This window comes from Haematobia irritans, chromosome 3 (genome assembly GCF_050003625.1).
Source record: "Haematobia irritans isolate KBUSLIRL chromosome 3, ASM5000362v1, whole genome shotgun sequence".
Lineage (NCBI taxonomy): Eukaryota > Metazoa > Arthropoda > Insecta > Diptera > Muscidae > Haematobia > Haematobia irritans.
Window position 1 is genome coordinate 199,535,992 of NC_134399.1, and position 20,979 is coordinate 199,556,970.

General features: G+C 31.6%; 2 protein-coding genes across 2 annotated transcripts; one reads left to right on the forward strand and one right to left on the reverse strand.

The window, feature by feature from the left end:
- The first annotated feature begins 1,475 nt into the window (after window positions 1-1,475).
- LOC142231551 (protein THEM6) lies at window positions 1,476-2,695 on the forward strand. The gene is made up of 3 exons (XM_075302184.1): window positions 1,476-1,623; window positions 1,850-2,014; window positions 2,116-2,695. Exons 2-3 carry the CDS (start codon window positions 1,879-1,881, stop codon window positions 2,559-2,561), a joined length of 582 nt encoding a protein of 193 aa, XP_075158299.1. The 5' UTR covers window positions 1,476-1,623; window positions 1,850-1,878; the 3' UTR covers window positions 2,562-2,695.
- Window positions 2,696-4,353: 1,658 nt separating this feature from the next.
- On the reverse strand, window positions 4,354-17,514 carry LOC142231552 (protein THEM6). Its single transcript, XM_075302185.1, has 3 exons — window positions 16,346-17,514; window positions 5,049-5,263; window positions 4,354-4,973 (listed from the first exon to the last, which is right to left on the reverse strand). The coding sequence occupies exons 1-3, from the start codon at window positions 16,506-16,508 to the stop codon at window positions 4,626-4,628; spliced, it is 726 nt and encodes a 241-aa protein (XP_075158300.1). The 5' UTR covers window positions 16,509-17,514; the 3' UTR covers window positions 4,354-4,625.
- Window positions 17,515-20,979: the final 3,465 nt, after the last annotated feature.

The window sequence follows — 20,979 nt, forward strand, 5'->3', positions numbered from 1 at the left end:
TTACAAAATTTCTGGAGACATAAAATTTTGTCAAAATTTCTAGAAATATAAAATTTTACAAATTTTCTATAGAAATAAAATTTTGACAAAATTTTGTATAGAAATAAAATTTTGACAAAATTTTGTATAGAAATAAAATTTTGACAAAATTTTTTATAGAAATAAAATTTTGCCAAAATTTTCTATAGAAATAAAATTTTGACAAAATTTTCTGTAGAAATAAAGTTTTGACAAAATTGTCTATAGAAATAAAGTTTTGACAGAATTTCCTATAGAAATTAATTTTTGACAAAATCTTCTATAGAAATAAAATGTTGATAAAATTTTCTATAGAAATAGAATTTTGACAAAATTTTCTAGATAAATAAATTGTTGAAAAAATTTTCTATAAGAAAAAAATTTTTCCTATACAAATAAAATTTTGACAAAGTTTCCTATAGACAAATTTTGGACAAAATTTTTTCAAAATAAAATTTTGACAAAATTTCCTTCAGAAATAAATTGTTGACAAAATTTTCTATAGAAATAAATTGTTGCCAAATTTTCTATAAGAAAAAAATTTTCTTATAGAAATAAAATTTTGACAAAATTTCCTATAGAAATAAATTGTTAACAAAATTTTCTAAAGAAATAAAATTTTCAAAAATTATTCTATAGAAATAAATTGATGACAGCATTTCTATAGAAATAAAATTTTGACAAAATTTTCTATAGAAATAAAATTTTCAATAGAAATAAAATTTTGACAAAATTTTCTATGGAAATTTCTAATAGAAATAAAATTTTGTCACAATTTCTAGAGAAATAAAATTTTGACAAAATAGTCTATGGAAATAAAATTTTAACTAGAGAAATAAAATTTTGCAAAATTTCTAGAAAAATAAGTTTGAACAATTTTTTATAGAAATAAAAATTTGACAAAATTTCCTATAAATAAAATGTTCACAAAATTTTCTATAGAAATGAAATTTTGAGAAAATTTTCTATAGAAATAAAATTTTGCAAAATAAGATTTTTTTAGAAAATCTAAAAAGAATTGTCCAAATCGATCTAGATTTAAATATACGTAACAATAGCCTTTAATTTTGAAATTTCGAAAAGTACATTTGTAATACATTGTTAGTACTTTTTGGTCAACATCAATTATCATGCTATGTATCAATCCGATTGAAATATCTCTGTAATTTTCAAAAAAAAAAAAAAAAAATAACATTTTTGCGACAAACATGTTATATATTCCCCGTCTACAAATAAAATTTTGCTCTGGAAACAGCTTTGAGGTGATCATATTCCTTCTCTGGGTGTTTTTTTCACGTTCAACATAAGATGGCTTAGACTTATATTACTCTCAACACCCATTTAACATAGCTCTCTCACACTTGTTGTAAAACTTTCGTATTGTTGTTGGAAAAAGTAAGCTTTTTTATACTCAACTGCATAATGGAGACAACGAACACATAGGGGGGACTCTCGCATGATGCAAGTATGTCAACGAAAGTGAAACGAAAGAGTTCAATTCAATATAACGATAAGTCTTCGTGGTTTGTTTAGATCTCAAACTATCAGTCAACAAACGAAACTCATTCGTGGTGGACGTGGTCAGTCGCGAAGCCAATAAGAAAGGTAAGGAAAACCAAATTGTATGGTAAAATGCATTGTCTTACTCTAAATGGAATTGTATGGCGAAATGGATTTGGAATATATTAAACGTTTATATTGAAGATATACGAAAATGAAAGCATTGCCAAAGAAAAAAATGAAGAAATTCAGACATTGAACTTTAAACCAATGCGAAATTTTTGTATCGAATATTAGCTAATTCGTGTATTATTTTTCTTGTGTATTTTAGGTCATATTACTAAAAGAAAACCGGTTACTATGGGTTTCGTTTTTTACGCTCTCATCTTGTACATCATTTGGGATGTAAACTATTTCCTACGTTGTATATTCACCGTATTGGCTGGCAGAATTTTCCAAAGTAAACGGAAAGTTACCGATACCACAACGATATATGGTATGATATATAGCTACTCTGAAAAAACATAAAGTTAAAAAAAATAATTGCAGTTTAAATCATCGTTAAAAATCATTGTTAAAAACAATTTAATTTTACAGGCCTTTGCACCTCTCAGGATGTTGACATTTTCATCAAACACATGAATAATGCCCGGTATTTGCGTGAATTGGATTTTGCCCGTTTCCATTTTTATGCCCTAACCGGTCTCTACGAAAAAGTCAAGGAACGTCATGGTGGAGCTGTTCAAGGTGCCTCCAGTGTTCGCTATCGTCGTACCATTCCCATTTTCCATCCATACAAAATTCAAACAAAATTAATTTGGTGGGATGACAAAGCCATATATTTGGAACAACAATTCATAACATTGGCCGATGGTTTTGTTCGTGCCGTTGCCATGTCCAAACAATGTATTACCAATTGTAATGTTATGGATATAATGAAAACCTATCCAGAAGCTGGTAAACGCCCCGATATGCCAACCGATTTGAAAATGTGGTTAGACGCCATTGAGGTATCTAGTCAGAAACTTCGTAAAGATAAATAGAGTATTGCAGTATCTGTAATAATTTGTACTTATTAATATTTAGTTAAAGTCTAGTGTATATTTAAAAGAAGATTGGGCGGGTTGAAATTTTATACACAATTGTTTTTTATAAATAAACAAAAACCAATAACAAATCAATTTTTGTATTTATTTATAAGATTCCATTGACTGTATTATACGACAATGGAAATGAGGTTGTCTATTGAACTATTGACCTATAAAATTTAAATTACAAAGTTTAATACAATATTTTTAGCCTAAGTAAGTCAGTCTTTGTACATAACGTTTACAACCGTCGAGCGTGAGAAAAATATTGTTCGATTTGAGACTTTCTTGTGGAGCTATCGTTTATGATCACTTTCAGAGGATTATAGAGACAATCATAAAGAAGTATGTCTTGACATCAATAATTTAAACACTGTGTGTATTTCGTCTCCTTCTGGGCAAAAATGCTTAGGGCTGGCCCCTGAGCCGGTTGCCACAGTTGCTAGAATTCTACAAAATATGGTAAATTTTGTATATTGGTAGAATTCTTGATTTCGGTAGATTTTGCAAAGAGGTACTTCTTCATAAATTTTCTATTGAAATAAACCTTTGACAAATTTTTCTATTGAAATAAACTTTTGACAAAATTTTCATTAGAAATAGAATTTTGTCAAAATTTTCTATAAATATAAAATGTTGACAAAATCTTCTATGGAAATAAAATTTTGTCAAAATTTTCTATAGAAATAAAATTTCGACAAAATTTTCTATGGAAATAAAATTTTGACAAAATCTTCTATGGAAATAAAATTTTAACAAAATTTTCCATGGAAATAAAATTTTGACAAAATTTTCTATGGAAATAAAATTTTGACAAATTATCTATAAAAATAAAATTTTTTCAAAATTTTCCAAAAATTTTTTTGACAAAATCTTCTATGGAAATAAAATTTTGTCAAAATTTTTCTATAAAAATAAAATTTTGTACAAATTTTTCTATAATAATAAAACTTTGAAAAATTTTCTATAGAAATAAAATGTTGACCAATTTTTTATAGGGATAAAATTTTGACAAAATTTTCTATAGAAATAAAATTTTGACAAAATATTCGCAGAAATAAAATTCTTACAAAATTTTTGCAGAAATAAAATTTTTATAAAATTTTTTATAGAGATAAAATTTTGACAAAATTTTCTATAGAAATAAAATTTTGACAAAATTTTCTATTCAAATAAAATTTTGAAAAAATTTTCTATAAAAATAAAATTTTGCAATATAAGATTTTTTTTTAGAAAAACTAAAAAAATTTTCCAAATCGGTTTAGATTTAAATATACGTATACTTACACAATAGTCTTTAAATTTTCTATTATGTAATTTTATCACCTTTTGGCTTCAAAAAGTACATTTTTAATAAATAATAGTTTTTCGTCAACATAATTTATCATCACTGATATAACCATATACGTCACTCCGTCCGATGTAATCATTTGCCTACAAGCAGCTCAAGTTCCAAGAGGGGCTATATCAGTCCAGGTTTTGATATATCCCCCACAAAAAACGCTGCCCTTATTTGAGGTCTTTAGCATATATCAGATTTGCCTGAAATTGGAATATCGTGTTTATCGATCCATGTTTCCGTATAGCCCCCATATAGCCAAACTTCCCATTTAACTTCTTGAGCTCCTAGAATTTTTATACGATTTGCCTGAAATTCTAATTCTAGTGTCTAAAAAGAGATGGTGTGTATGGATCCAAACCAAATTTTTTCTTAAACTCTGTTTTCGAGGATTATTGAAAAAAATCATTAGATTTTTACTTCATTTAATGACATAATATTACATTAGTTTATTATTCTTATATTTTAAGTTACAATAAAATATAGACACTTAGTTCATATGTGTATGCAGTGTATAGACAGATTGTATATGAATAACAAAACTAAAAAAACTATGTTTATTATAATACCCTTGTACTAGATCATTACAAAAAACTTAAGGATAACAAAACATTAAAATTAAACACAATAGTAGCTCATTAATTAATTGGAGATAATCCTAAAATATACACAACTGGCAATCAGGAATTTTGTCTTAGATTTTTACTTGATATATCATTATATTCAATCCATTTTTGTATCTCTGGCGGAAGATCGGGTTTCACTTTCGTTCTCACTTGACCATTTTCTGCCATATCCTGATCCACATTTGTACTGGCTATAGCATGATCTAAACTAACCGTAGAACTTAGAGTATTTCGTGAGGCTTGCAGCTGGGCCGTTTTAGGTGATAAGAGTTCATTCATAACGTCCTCTGCCGAACAGTTTACAATACGCTGACGACATATCGCTATGCAATGGATAAATTGGTCTGAGGGTCTTATGAAACGATGTTCCATGTATACGGATTGGTCATCCCAATAAATAATCTGAAATATGTATGTAATTGATATTAGAGATATTGTGTGTGTGTATGTGTGTGTTGTTGCTAATGATTTGTTTACCTTGGAAGTTATTCGAAATGTTCCAAATGGTCTTATAAAACGTCTGTATCTCACTGTAGCTGCACCCTGAAAAACTGAGCCTCCTTTGCTTACAATTGTACGATATAAATTGGTGCGTTCGTAAAAATCCACTCGAGCAAAATCCAACTCTCTTAAATAGCGGGCATTATTCATGTGATAGAGAAGAGTATCGATGTCATTTGTTAAACAAATGCCTAATAGAGAGAGAGAGAAAAAGAAAAATTAAAATGTTGTTTTTGTATTGTTTTTATTTTTTTATCGAAATCCCTAGTTTTGCTTTCTACCTGATTGAAGCCATTTCAATTAAAAAATCAATTAATTTCGTGATTGAATCAAACCTTTTTTTGTGTATGTTGAAGATGAAAATGTACCCAGAAAAGAAATTTTTCACGAAGAAAATTAAACAATTTTATTGCAAAAATGATAGCCGAAATCTGATACATAATTTCGGAGAAAATAAGATGCTTGTGACGAACAAATTATATGTTCGCCGTGAAAAAGTAACCAAGAGTCCCTAGTCACATCCGCTTTGTAGTTCTCTGGAGTATTCCTCTAGCCAAGCACCCAGTTACTCAACCATCTAGTTAAGAGACTCCCGGTAGTATAACATACGAGTGTTGCTTTTTATTTTTCGGGATTTTTTGGCCACTCTGATTGAGGTATCTCCCAAACATGCATCAACCGCTTTTTCAGGTGTTGAACTTTCGACTGCGATTTAGATTCGGGTCCATTCGCGTAAATTCACGACTGATCCCCTGCCACCATATGATAAACGTATTTCGAAGCAGTGCGATCGTATTGTTTAAGCATTTCTTTCAACCAATCGTGTGAGATCCAAAGCGAACAATTTTTTTCATGCAAATGTTCATGCAATATTGAATGTATGCTGCCTAATGACTAAGGTTGTCTCAATCTCACGATTAGAGAATGAAGCCGAGCCATTTTTGTCGACGGCGGATGACACCAAATTTTTTGCCTCCGGCAGCGGCGGCTTGACGGCTAAGCCGATATAAATTTGTCTATTCGGCGGCGTATCCATTATAAAATCAATTTGAAGCTTTTCGAATCTTAAAATCAAATTTACATTTAATTCAAATTATCTAAGCTAATTTTTTGTAAAACTATTATAGCAACTTGATACTAATTCATTTTCGATTGAAAGTTAAAATTTTTGCCAAAAATATAACAATTATTAATATTTTTTTTTCTTTTAGATATAAATCAATATTTTTAATTAATTGACCTTAAATTTGAGCCGAGATGAATTGCCAAAAATTGAATTAAATTCATCGATGCACTGTAGTTGAGTTGATCCAAGTCGAATGTTTTAAAAAGCTTTACGATGGAGCTGTCCGTTGGCAGATTACAACAGTAGGGTTGTCCAATCCCGAAATATAAAATGCAACACAAGTATTAGAAATACTTCCAAATTAATTCAACATACAAATTACAAAATATTGTGTCTAGTTGAAAAAAAACAAGTATATACAGCAGTAAGTTCGGCCGGGCCGAATCTTAAATACCCACCACCATGAACCAAATATTAGGGTTTCCTTTGAAATTTCAGGAGGGCTTGAGGACACTTCCCGAAGATAAATTTAAAGATTTCACCTATGAGGACTATATCAGATTCTGGATTTGAAATCTTAAGTCTGTAGAAGTAAAACAGGAAATTTTACATTGAGTTTCAAGCCATTTTCATGATCAGTGCGCCTTGAAGTCGGTCTCTATAGAGGCATTACCAAATGGACCGATAAAAAATTAATCCGATACACGTTTTTGTGAGCCTAAAATACCAGAATATTTAAAATTTCAGGCAAATAGGATAAAAACTTCGGATTCTAGAAGCCCAAGAAGTAAAATCGTGAAATCGGTCTATATGGGGGCTATACCAAAATATGGACCGATACTCACCATTTTCGGCACACGTATTTGTGGTCTTACAATACCTCTAGATTTCCAATTTCAGGTAAATTGAATAAAAACTGCGGTTTCTATAAGCCCAAGAAGTAAAATCGGGAGATCGGTCTAATGGGGGTTATACCAAAACATGGACCGATACCCACCGTTTTTGCCACACCACTTTATGGTCATAAAATACCTCTAGATTTCAAATTTCAGGCAAATTGGATAAAAACTACGATTTCTATAAGCCCAAGACCCAAAATCGGGAGGTCGGTTTATATGGGGACTATATCTAAACCTGGACCGATGTAGCCCATCTTCGAACTTGACCTGCCTGCAGACAAAAGACGAGTTTGTGCAAAATTTCAGCACGATTGCTTCAGTATTGAAGACTGTAGCGTGATTACAACAGACAGACAGACAGACGGACATCGTTATATCGTCTTAGAATTTCTCCCTGATCACGAATATATGTACTTTATATAGTCGGAAATCGATATTTCGATGTGTTACAAACGGAATGACAAACTTATTATACCCCCGTCACCATTCTATGGTGGTGGGTATAAAAACAAGTATATACAGCAGTAAGTTCGGCCGGGCCGAATCTTAAATACCCACCACCATGAACCAAATATTAGGGTTTCCTTTGAAATTTCAGGAGGGCTTGAGGACACTTCCCGAAGGTAAATTTAAAGATTTCACCTATGAGGACTATATCAGATTCTGGATTTATAAGAACCATTTTTGTTTGAGTTTTAGAGGAATCATTAACATCTCTTGTAAGTGTGCAAGAAAATTATAAAAAAACATCTTGAATTGAAATCTTAAGTCTGTAGAAGTAAAACTGGAAATTTTACATTTACAAGCCATTTTCATGATCAGTGCGCCTTGAAGTCGGTCTATATGGAGGCATTACCAAATGGACCGATAAAAAATTAATCCGATACACGTTTTTGTGAGCCTAAAATACCAGAATATTTACAATTTCAGGCAAATCAGATAAAAACTACGGTGTCTAGAAACCCAAGGACTTAAATCGGGAGATCGTTCTTATGGGGGCTATACTAAAATATGGACCGATACTCACCGTTTTCGGCACACCTCTTTATGACCCGAAAATACCTCTAGTTTTCCAATTTCAGGCAAATAGGATAAAAACTTCGGATTCTAAAGCCCAAGAAGTAAAATCGGGAGATCGGTCTATATGGGGGCTATACCAAAACATGGACCGATACTCACAATTTTTGGCACATGATGACAAACTTATTATACCCCCGTCACCATTCTATAGTGGTGGGTATAAATATATTGAATTATATTTGTATGACAATAAAATTAGAATTTTCTTTTTAAAATCATGGGATTTTATGATTTTTGGGTAACGGGTTTTTGATAAATTTCCTATTTGGGGAGTTCCCTTAATCACATGTTTTTCAATGTTAGCTTACCATTTAGTGGTTAACGTAGGTATTTTTGTAAAAATTTAATGTTATTTTTAGAGCAAATAAAATAGCTTTGATTAGTTTAACCTTACATTTTCTTCAAAATTTCCCATAGCCCAATACAACTTTCTTTATCCCAAGTGTGTCTCTTCGAAATCTTCCACAAATAACCCGTTGCCTTCTTATGTTGACAATTAAGAAAATTACCAAAATCCCTGTCAATACTTTAAAGTAAGATCAACTATTTTTCGAAAATTTATACATTTGAATATTTCCGTTAAATTGGTTTTATCGTTATTTTCTATACCCTTCTAATAGAGAACAAACTCTGTATCTAAAGAGAACAACATTTAGAAACACCTAGTATGTATTTTCTATGGGAAAAGAGATGACAATCTCATATAAGCCAAAGACAATAAACTTTAGGAAGATAAGAAATTGGCTTGCGTCATACCAAATGTTGCATTTACCATGTTAGTTCCATACATGTTTGTATTTTTTTTTTTTTGTTTTTCGTTATTTGTGTTTCGTTATTATTTAATTGAAAAACCTAATTATACAATTATACAATTATTATTCGAGCTTTATGGACAGATATAGATTAAGGAACATGGTTAATAGAGCCATTGAAAAGAAAACGCCAGATACAAATCTATACACGCCTGGACTGTACATGTTTCGGTTCGGGCGAATGAACCTTTCCACAGCCTTTAGTATAGATCTGGCTGGGAGAGATAACTCAATTTTGGGCCCTTTATGCTAACTCCTTACGGAGAAAACATTTGGGAAATTTCCTCTTACAAATTGAATCATCTTTTCTCCCACTGTACATCATCTTTTCATATAACTTACAAGTCCCTTAATCTTATTTTTATTTCGTTTTGTTACATAGTAATGCAACAACACGAAATTTATTTTTAGAAAGCTAATTTGTTAGAATTCACCTAAGTGGTGAACAGTCGAACAATGCTTATTGTTTCTACAGTCAACTACAACATATGACAATTAACAGAAACTGGTTTCCAGGATACAACAACAATTCTAACGCGTACATTAGTCGTGTTTTTCCTAGTTTTACGACGAAGAAAAAACTTAATTTTCTTAATGAAACAATGTTAAATTTTAGGCAACAACAAAAAAAAATACATTTTCCTCTTTATGGAAATTTATTTCCTGCACTTAATTTCTTTCTATTTGCATTTTAATGCTATGTCAATACACCCAGAGAAGGAATATGATCACCTCAAACATATTTCAAGAGCAAAATGTTATTTTGGGATGGTGACCATTTAACATGTTTATCGCATCCATGTTATTTTCTCTGAAATTATGTATATGATTTCGGCAAGCATGTTATGTTTAGCGAGAAAACAACATTTTTGCGACAAACATGGTACATGGTCACCATCCAAAAATAACATTTTGCTCTTGAAACATTTTTGAGGTGATCATATTCCTTCTCTGCGTGTACTTTTCGTATACGCGTTTGGTTCGATAAACGAAAAGTATGAAACTAACACAGTAAATGGTTTGATCTCCTCAGTACCAGGCAAATTTCTTATCTTCCTTTGTGTATTGTCTTTGATATATACATATATTTGTGATTTGAATCAAAGATTATAAACTTGAGGAAGATAGGAAATTGGCTTGGGTCATATCAAATGTTGCATTTACCATGTTAGTTCAATACATGTTTGTAATCTTTTAGTTTTTAATTTTTTAAATGAAAAATGTAATTTTCTTAATGAAACAATGTTAAATTTTAGGCAAAAACAAAAAAAAAAAAATACATTTTCCCCTTTATGGAAATTCATTTCGTGCACTTAATTTCTTTTTATTTGCATTTTAACATAATGTTATGTCAATACTTGTCGTATACGCGTTTGGTTCGAGTATTAAACTAATCTGTCAAATGGTTCGATCTCCTCAGTAGCTAATTTCCTATCTTCCTAAAATTTATAATCTTTGATTTGAATACTGTATTGTGATTTAAAGATTTCCCAACTCCTTTATTATTGTTCTCAACCAAGGCCAACAACAACAACAAATGCCCACTCAGAAGCAGAGAATGAAGCCGACCCATTTTTGTCGGCGGCGGCTGACAATAAATTTTTGTGTCCGGCGACGGCGGCTTGACGGCTAAGCCGATATAAAATTGTACATTCGGCAGCGTACAATTATCCATTATAAAATGTATTTGAAGTTTTCCGAATTGTAATGAGATTAGTTGTACAAACAATCTTACAATCAAATTTACATAGCATTCAAATTTTTGGAGCTAAATTTTTGCAAAATTATAGCAATAAACATTTTGACAAAAAAATACAACAATTTTTAATAAAGTTTTCTGATATAAATCAATATTTTCGATTATTTGACGGCTAAATTTGAGTCGAGATGAGTAGACATATTCAGCGGCAGGGTCGACTGCCAAAAACTGGTCGGCGGCGGCTAAAATGGCAGCGCGACACGGCGGCTTCATTCTCTGCTCAGAAGTCTACTGACATTTGAGTCTCAGCATTGATGTATATTCTCCTCTTTCTCTACCAGTACTGAACATTTAGAAAAACATTTTATGTATTTGTTTTCGGAAAATATATCACATACATATATAATTTTGTGTAATAACTCCTTTATTATTGTTCTCAACCAAGGCTACACACCCACTCACACATTTAAGTTAAGAGTATTGACATTTGAATCTCAGCATCGATATATTTTTTCTTTTCCTTCCTCTTTCCCTACTATACTCTTACAAAAGCCTTTGAATATCCAAAAAAAATATTGCCAACTATTAAAGAACAATAAAATTAAGCCTTATAGAAAATGTGCTATATTATTGATTTTCGCCTTGACAATGTAATTGAATTTTCTCAGGCGTTTCGGAAACGCAAATACTCAGTTATAAGTTGAGGCAATTATTTTGTTTTTTTTTTTCGTCAGCAAAAAACAACTACGAAACCAAGAAAAAAGAGGTGGAAATTACACGACATTTGTAGTTTTCATACAACAACAAAGTGTGACCGTTATTTTCCTTAGCTCTGTTGAATAAAAATAATAACTACACGCAGAGAAAAAAATTGGCCATTTGAAATCTATGCACGGACTAAAAAAGACTGTTTTTCATATGTTTGGATATAAAAAGTATATGTTTGGAACTCAAAATTTTTAACACAATATTTTTAAGTGCAAGCATATAATGTTCATAAACTAGCATAACATGTTTGGGACATATATGTTAATATGTTAAAACCTTTGAGACATAAAATGTTTGTAAATATAATATGCTTAGATGCAAACATATATTAATATAGAAATAGCTTATAAACATACTCGTACATGTGTTTAGAATGAGAGACCTAGAGAGTATGCTGCAAGTAAAATAATGCAAGTAACCAATTGGCGCCTTAAATATATATCCACACAAAGAAAATTTCATAAATATTTTTTTCTACCAGTGTATGCCCTAAAGTGAACAATACAAACAATATTTTGTTTGGGCCAATCCTGAATATAAATACATATGCTTGAAGCAAAATAACAGGTTGGCTGATAAGTCCCCGGTATGACACATAGATGGCGTCGCTAGTATTAAATGCATATTATTTTTATATAGTACCAACCTTCAAATGATTCGTGTCAAAATTTGACGTCTGTAAGTCAATTGGTTTGTGAGATAGAGCGCCTTTTGTGAAGCAACTTTTGTTATTGTGCAAAAAATGGAAAAAAAGGAATTTCGTGTTTTGATAAAATACTGTTTTCTGAAGGGAAAAAATACGGTGGAAGCAAAAACTTGGCTTGATAATGAGTTTCCGGACTCTGCCCCAGGGAAATCAACAATAATTGATTGGTATGCAAAATTCAAGCGTGGTGAAATGAGCACGGAGGACTGTGAACGCAGTGGACGCCCGAAAGAGGTGGTTACCGACGAAAAGATCAAAAAAATCCACAAAATGTTTTTGAATGACCGTAAAATGAAGTTGATCGAGATAGCAGAGGCCTTAAAGATATCAAAGGAACGTTTTGGTCATATCATTCATCAATATTTGGATATGCGGAAGCTCTGTGCAAAATGGATGCCGCGCGTGCTCACATTTGACCAAAAACAACAACGTGTTGATGATTCTGAGCGGTGTTTGCAGCTGTTAACTCGTAACACACCCGAGTTTTTCCGTCGATATGTGACAATGGATGAAACATGGCTCCATCACTACATTCCTGAGTCCAATCGACAGTCGGCTGAGTGGACAGCGACCGGTGAACCGTCTCCGAAGCGTGGAAAGACTCAAAAGTCCGCTGGCAAAGTAATGGCCTCTGTTTTTTGGGATGCACATGGAATAATTTTTATCGATTATCTTGAGAAGGGAAAAACCATCAACAGTGACTATTATATGGCGTTACTGGAGCGTTTGAAGGTCGAAATCGCGGCAAAACGGCCCCATATGAAAAAGAAAAAAGTGTTGTTCCACCAAGACAACGCACCGTGGCACAAGTCATTGAGAACGATGGCAAAAATTCATGAATTGGGCTTCGAATTGCTTTTACACCCACCGCACGCTCACAAAAAATCGCTTCTGTAACATATACTCCCAAACATATTTTGCTTCAAGCATATAAATTTTTGGGTATTGCCCAAACATTTATATGTTTGATCTCTTCCAATATATAATATGTTTGAAAGCATATTGGTGTAAACAATATATGTTTGGGTAGTCTAAGTTCCAAACATTTTGTATTTTTGCATCCAAATTCAATAATGTTGTCTTCCAAAAAACAATATGTTATTATGTGAACATATAATATGTTTGGAAGCATTTTGCACCCAAAAATATTATATGCTTAAAAAAAATTCTCCCAAACAATATTGTGCTCAAAATTTTATTTATTTATTCATATATTTACAATCATAATGAATTATGAAAATAAACAGGTAATATAGGTGCTAACAACATAGGTTTTCGACCTGAATGCTCAAAATTTTGTTTCTGCCCAATTGTATATTCCCCCACATCTTTCTCACTTCCACGAGATTTTTTAGTTCTTAGCACCTTTTTCTGTAATACAAACATTGTAGAAGAAATTATTCAATTGTATGATTTTTTTATTTTAATTTTACCTTTTGCCGGACGGGGATTCGAACAGCGGACCACACAGTTTGTAAGGATCAAAGAAGTAGCTGATCAATTGCCCAAGGAAAAATAAAATGTTAATTTTGTAATAACAAGCAACAACCACCAACTTAATTCAATATCGCTCCCTGTTAAATAGCGCTCCAAGCTACTAAACACATATATGTTTATAGGCTATTTCTAAATTAATATATGTTTGCATCCAAGCATATTATATTTAAAAACATTTTATGTCCCAAGCATAATATGTTCTAACATATTAACATATATGTCCCAAACATGTTATGCTAGTTTATGAACATTATATGCTTGCACTCAAAAATATTGTGTTTAAAAATTTGTGTTCCAAACATATAATGTTTATAGCCAAACATATGAAAAACAGTCTTTTTCATCCGTGCGTATTCTCCAGATCTGGCCCCCAGCGACGTTTTCTTGTTCTCAGACCTCAAAAGGATGTTCGCAGGGAAAAAATTTGGCTGCAATGAAGAGGTAATCGCCGAAACTGAGGCCTATTTTGAGGCAAAACCGAAGGAGTACTACCAAAATGGTATCAAAAAATTGGAAGGTTGTTATAATCGTTGTATCGCTCTTGAAGGGAACTATGTTGAATAATAAAAACGAATTTTGACAAAAAAAAATGTGTTTTTCTGTGTTAGACCGGGGATTTATCAGCCAACCTGTTACTCAGAACGTTTTGACATATGAGCTCTATTTGTGTTGTTACAGCAACTAAAATGATTCATCTCGCCAAAAAAGTGGAATTAAATCGTCCGATTATTTTTTACTACTTTCGACTTGGATTAACTATTAAAATAATTAAATTTTTGTCGATGAAGCTCCGTCAAGGACCAGTGTTTATCGAGTTCACTCCAAGACGATATTGCAAGAGCGTTTTGTGACCTATCGTGAGATTGAGACAACTTTAGGCATTAGTAGGACAAGCAAACATTCAATATTGCATGGACATTTTACCATCAAAAAATTTGTTCGAATTGTGTTGGATCCCACACAATTTGTCAATCAATCAAAAATGTTCTTTTTGGATGCGGAAGTGGTGCAAAATTGACGCAGAAGCGATGGACTTAACATGGGCTTGTCATAAGGGAGATGTCCACCATTTCAACAGCCGTTGCACTGAATTTGCGTCATTTCTTAAGATGTGATCCGAATTCAGTGTTTTGGATGTGAATTGAAAAATTTTGTAATATTTTGCCAAATAATTATTTTTTATATTTTTTTATGATTTTTAATGCTTATCTCAAACGTTTGACCTCAACTATTTGCAAAAATTCCCAGAATGGATTTACCAAATTTTTCAAAGAAAAAAATTAAATAATTTGTGTCACTTTATTAATTCTTACTCTGTTTTTAACATATTTGAAAAAAAAAATAGTTAAAATTATCCATAAATTTAAATTAAGGTTGAATTACACACCATGCGTCAATCCGTGCATTGATGGAAGGGTTTATTTTTTCTGTTCGCGGCAGCCTATTCGAGCTTTTGATTTCAAAGAGAAATTTCAACTCTTCAATCATCGGACGCATTGAACGCATGGTATGTAATTCTACCTTTAATGTAGAAATAAATGTCAGTTTAAAAATTAAAAGTTTTCTTAATTTCAGAAAAACTTTATTTGACGGCTAAATTTGAGTCGAGATGAGTCGACATATTCGGCGGCGGCATCGACTGCCAAAAACTGGTTGGCGGCGGCTAAAATCGGCGGCGCGACTCGGCGGCTTCATTCTCTGTTCTAGAACGAAATTTCAGACAAACGAAATTCCACTTTCTCATAAACAATTTCCTGTAAGAGCACAAAAACCTGAATTTATGACACGCGATGCATCGATTTTCTTTAATCTTGTTGAGAAATATATCGCAACATCATATCCTGTCATACACACAAAAAAATATTTGATTCAATCACGAAATGAATTGATTTAATTAATTTTTTAATTGAAATGTCTTCAATTACGAAAATGATAGTATCACACACACAGTTTTAATTGGACATTACAAAAATACGTGATTAAAAAATTAATTGATTTCATTAGAAAATTTTAATTAATTTTTTAATTGATTCAATTTAATCGATGTTGATTGCAAAAGTCAATTAAATTTTTCATTAAAAACGTAACTATTTTTAATTACTTTCTTAACTGACTTACGGCCATTTTCATGTAGCTCCGTTAGGCTTTAACTGCCAGTTAACAGAAAGAAAAATGAAAATATCTTTTCTCAGGTTAAATTTAACTGTCAAAATTTCAGCAGTTAAGTTTCTAACAGGCATATGGAATATATACGCAAGATGACAGATATGTAGATATTACGGTTTAAAAGTTCGTTAGCTAACGTAGCACTAACGGAGCTTCATGAAAATGGGGATTAGTGTTTTTAGTTTGATTAAAAAATTGATTGTTTTAAATACATTTTTAGTTAAAAATTGTCCATCACTTTTTTATTTGGGTAAATATTTAATTGTATCAACTAATTTTTTGATTAAAAATTTTAAATTTTCAATTATTGACTTAATGTTTCTATCTTCTTTAAAAATTTAATTATATCAATTAATTTATTAATTGAAAAAAATGGCAACTTCAATCAACTTTTTAATTGGAAATATTTTGGTCATATTTTTTTGTGTGTAATGTTTTCACTTTCGAATATATTCACCGTAAACAACTTATTTCTCTTCATGTATCTCCACTTATGATAACTGTCAATAAATATTTGTGTTTGTTTTTCAAATGTGACCAAGAGAGCATTAGAGAGTGAGAGATATTGTAGTTTACTTACCGGAAACACTTGTCGTCTCAAGGATGTGGCATTTTCTTTTAACAAAGCGAGCCAAGAACACACACAGGCACATACGTAGGAAGTAATGAAGTTCAAAAAGGCAATAAAGCAACAAAAATCCTGCCAAACAATACACCAGCCAATATCCATATTCAGAAGCCATGTTATGTTTGTCCAATTGCCAAGTACTCAACAAATGGCGTATTTTTAGTTGTTGTTGTTGTTGTTGTTTTTCTCTTATGGTTATTTGATTGGATCGAGTATAAATTAATTTCTAGTTGTTAGAAAATACTATGGTAAAATTGAAATTGATTTCTTGTTTATTTCTGGTGGGTAAGTCTATTCTTGCTTAGGTACTTTGGGCCCCTCTTCTCTGCTTCGGCCTTCTTTGTATTATGTATTCATATAATAGTGCTGGATAACAACAGTGCTTTGGTTAAATTCCTTGACATTTGTTGACAGCCACATTATTGTTACAATTTTTCAATTGTGTAATTTCCTTCTTGGCCTATTCACATTTAGCCGCTATGATGTTTTGTTGGTGAAAATTATTGCCGCCTCCCTTTTGCAATTGCATCACACACGTTCATCTTTCCCTTGTCTAGAAGAATAAAATTGCCTTCCGGGAGCCTTTGTCGTAACAACCGTCACAAGGGGATAGATAAATGGCTAGCGGCACAATATACATACACATATGTAGGTCAATAACAGAATTACTTCATCTCTACCGGATCCGAGAAATTTGAAATGCAGGGGGGAATTGATGCGGGGGGAGAGTAATGTGATTATTGTTGGGTAAGGTAGAAAGGGCTATTTTGGTCCTATACATCCACAATTCAATCAGCAGCAACAGCATCATCCATGAAGAAAATTATACGCACACACACTTCTAATCTAATTGTGTATAAATATTTACTAATTTTATTGTAATGATATTAACAAGCAATATTGATATTTTGTTAATTACACTTATATAAAAAACACAACCCCTATATAAATTGATATCCATAAATACGTTGTAAAAGGGGCTCGTATATCATCATTAAATGATGTTTTCTTCTTTAATATGGTTTATCTCTTTATTACACTACTGTAATTTTCATTTTATTAAAATGTATGAAATGTTTTCTTTTTTTTTTGTAAATTTGTATACCACATCCAGTAAATAAACAAACAATTCTTAAAGAACTAAAGACTACAACTGAGCTCTGACTGTTAGAATTTTTGTTGAATAATTTCCCCAAATTCTTCAACATTGTCAATTGTTGTTTTTATTCTTCAATGATTTACCTCTCTTGGGTCGCCTCTCATTGTGTGAGAGTGAGAGAGAGAGAGTAAGAGAATCCGTAACAATGTAAGGAAATGAGGGATACATTTACAAGGAGAGCTTAATTGTTTGAATAACAGTCGTCATCTTGACGCATGTGCTGTAGCTTGCAATGTCTCTTAATGATAGTACTTTACACAGGTTTACAATTTTTGTACAATCTTTTGTGAAATACTGTAAATAACGGATATAAGAAAGTGATGAAATCTATAACTTTTTTCTTGTAGACTATAATTGTTTATAAGAAAAAAAAAAGTTCTTATAACCACCCTGAAAAAAAACTTGAAAGTTCTTTCTTTCTTACATTTAAAGGTCATCCGAAAATGCTCTTGTGTGTTCTGGTATCATGTATCATTTCGTAAGGTGTCACACTTAAGAGGTGTTCTCAACTAAACTTTACACCATCACAGACCTGAAAAATGTACACGAACATTTTTTCTGTGTGGACCACGAAATAAAATTCTATAAAACTATCTAAAATTTGAACCAAAACTTCTTCTGAATGGTGTATATTTTTTAGGGGTTGTTTTTCCTACGTTTCCCACGTTCTACTGTAATTTTCTTGCAAAATAGGTTTATTTTATGGTTCCCGTCTGCAAATTAAATGTATTGCAAAAAAATCAGCTGTTTACATTTTTCGATCGAAAATTCCAAAAAGTTGTCTCAAGTATGAGTCACAACAACTAACTTTTTGAAAGGTCTGAAGAATGCATGTTGTACAGCGCGATATGACTCAGAACAGGCATGAATAATCACTTCACAAAAAGTTCTTTCGAGGTGATATATTTAAAATCTTTTGTTTTACGCAGTTTTACCGAAAATTTTAAATTTTCTGAATTTTACTGTGCATAAAACAAAGTAAAATAATAGAGTGTTATTCAAAATATCTTTACGTAGAGATAAAAGTCGAAAAAGTAATGAAAAAATTTATTTTGTACGTCTTTTTCCTCATTTTTTAAATAAAATCCGAAGAACTAATGCGAAATTTATGCATCGGATGCTTAAAAATATGTCTTCCCTATGACAAGCTCATTTAGAATTCACTGCTGCTCAGCCAAGTTTGCACCACTTCCAGATCCAAGAGAAAATTTTCATTGCTCGCTACGCTGTTTATTGCGTATATATGCCCACTAAGCAGTTCCGAAACTGACTAAAGGGCTCGTGACAACAATTAATATGCCCACAATTTTTCTGAAGACGATATTTGGTCTTGTTAAACCAAAATATTGAAATGTACATATGTCTTATTAAATATTTATGTAAAACCCTAAACAACTACATAGATATTTTAACATTGATTATACTACAGACCGGACAATATATCTCTGTTGTACTATACTTTCAAAATTTTTGTGAACACTTTCCATCAGAGTTGACTGTTAAGTATTACTAAAGTGCCAAATCCAAATTGGAAATGTTGCCATGATGGGAAATTATTTTGTATAATTTCAGTTGTCACAGTTGTTCACAGTCCAGCTGCATAAAAAAAGGTCGTGGGTTCAATCCCTGCTTTGACCGAACACCTAAAAGATTTTCAGCGGCGGATTATCCCCTCTCATTAATGTTGGTAAAATGTCTGATTAAGGGACTTGTAAGTTATATGAAAAGATGATGTACAGTGGGAGAAAAGATGATTCAATTTGTAAGAGGAAATTTCCCAAATGTTTTCTCCATAAAGAGTTAGCATAAAGGGCCCAAAATTGAGTTATCTCTCCCAGCCAGATCTACACTAAAGGCTATGGAAAGGTTCATTCGCCCGAACCGAAACATGTACAGTCCAGGCGTGTATAGATTTGTATCTGGCGTTTTCTTTTCAATGGCTCTATTAACCACACCCTCACAAAAAATCGCTTCTGTAACATATACTCCCAAACATATTTTGCTTCAAGCATATACATTTTTGGATATTGCCCAAACATTTATATGTTTGATCTCTACCAATATATAATATGTTTGAAAGCATATTGGTCTAAACAATATATGTTTGGGTAGTCTAAGTTCCAAACATTTTGTATTTTTGCATCCAAATTCAATAATGTTGTCTTCCAAAAAACAATATGTTATTATGTGACCATATAATATGTTTGGAAGCATATTGCACCCAAAAATATTATATGCTTAAAAAAAATTCTCCCAAAACAATATTGTGCTCAAAATTTTATTTATTTATTTATATATTTACAATAATAATGAATTATGAAAATAAACAGGTAATATAGGTGCTAACAACATAGGTTTTCGACCTGAATGCTCAAAATTTTGTTTCTGCCCAATTGTATATTCCCCGACATCTTTCTAACTTCCACGAGATTTTTTAGTTCTTAGCACCTTTTTCTGTAATACAAACATTGTAGAAGAAATTATTAAATTTTATGATTTTTTTTATTTTTTATTTTAATTTTACCTTTTGCCGGACGGGGATTTGAACAGCGGACCACACAGTTTGTAAGGATCAAAGAAGTAGCTGATCAATTGCCCAAGGAAAAATAAAATGTTAATTTTGTAATAACAAGCAACAACCACCAACTTAATTCAATATCGCTCCCTGTTAAATAGCGCTCCAAGCTACTAAACACATATATGTTTATAGGCTATTTCTAAATTAATATATGTTTGCATCCAAGCATATTATATTTACAAACATTTTATGTCCCAAACATAATATGTTCTAACATATTAACATATATGTCCCAAACATGTTATGCTAGTTTATGAACATTATATGCTTGCACTCAAAAATATTGTGTTTAAAAATTTGTGTTCCAAACATATAATGTTTATAGCCAAACATATGAAAAACAGTCTTTTTCATCCGTGCATGTTCCTTAATCTATATCTGTCCATAAAAGCTCGAAAAATAATTGTATAATTAGATATTTTGACAGGGAAACGAGTGAAGTTTTTACCGGGAGTGGTTGTCCTTTTGTTTGGTCCCGTATTTGTCTACGGCAAATGCGATATACGGCCTGAATCATTTTTAAAGACATCATCAGGTGAAGGAGTTTAAGTGTACCGAGCCGAGAATATTGGAGTAAAGTATCTGCGGTTGTTAAATTCGACACAAAATCAATTATAAAAGTCACAAACTTTCACAGAAGTTTTTTGGTTGGCTGTTTTTTTTTTGTGAAAGAAAAAACTCAATTTCTAAGAGAATTATAAATGTTTACAAAATATAAAACAGCTGTGTTTATCCCTTTCTGACAAATAAGGGTTTTTGTGGTTGCCATATCGAATATTTTGGCACGTTAAGCCGTAGTGCGTCAAAATTCTCAGAAGAAGAGGAAGCAGAACAATCTAAACAGAAAAT

Bases quoted from the DNA above. Each gene is read 5' to 3' on its own strand.
- LOC142231551 (XM_075302184.1), top strand. From the start codon at position 1,879: ATGGGTTTCGTTTTTTACGCTCTCATCTTGTACATCATTTGGGATGTA. The intron at 2,015-2,115 runs GTATGATATATA...TTAATTTTACAG, and splicing joins CGATACCACAACGATATATG to GCCTTTGCACCTCTCAGGAT.
- LOC142231552 (XM_075302185.1), bottom strand. From the start codon at position 16,508: ATGGCTTCTGAATATGGATATTGGCTGGTGTATTGTTTGGCAGGATTT. The intron at 5,264-16,345 runs GTAAGTAAACTA...TCTCTCTATTAG, and splicing joins TGAGACGACAAGTGTTTCCG to GCATTTGTTTAACAAATGAC. The intron at 4,974-5,048 runs GTAAACAAATCA...TACATATTTCAG, and splicing joins CATTTCGAATAACTTCCAAG to ATTATTTATTGGGATGACCA.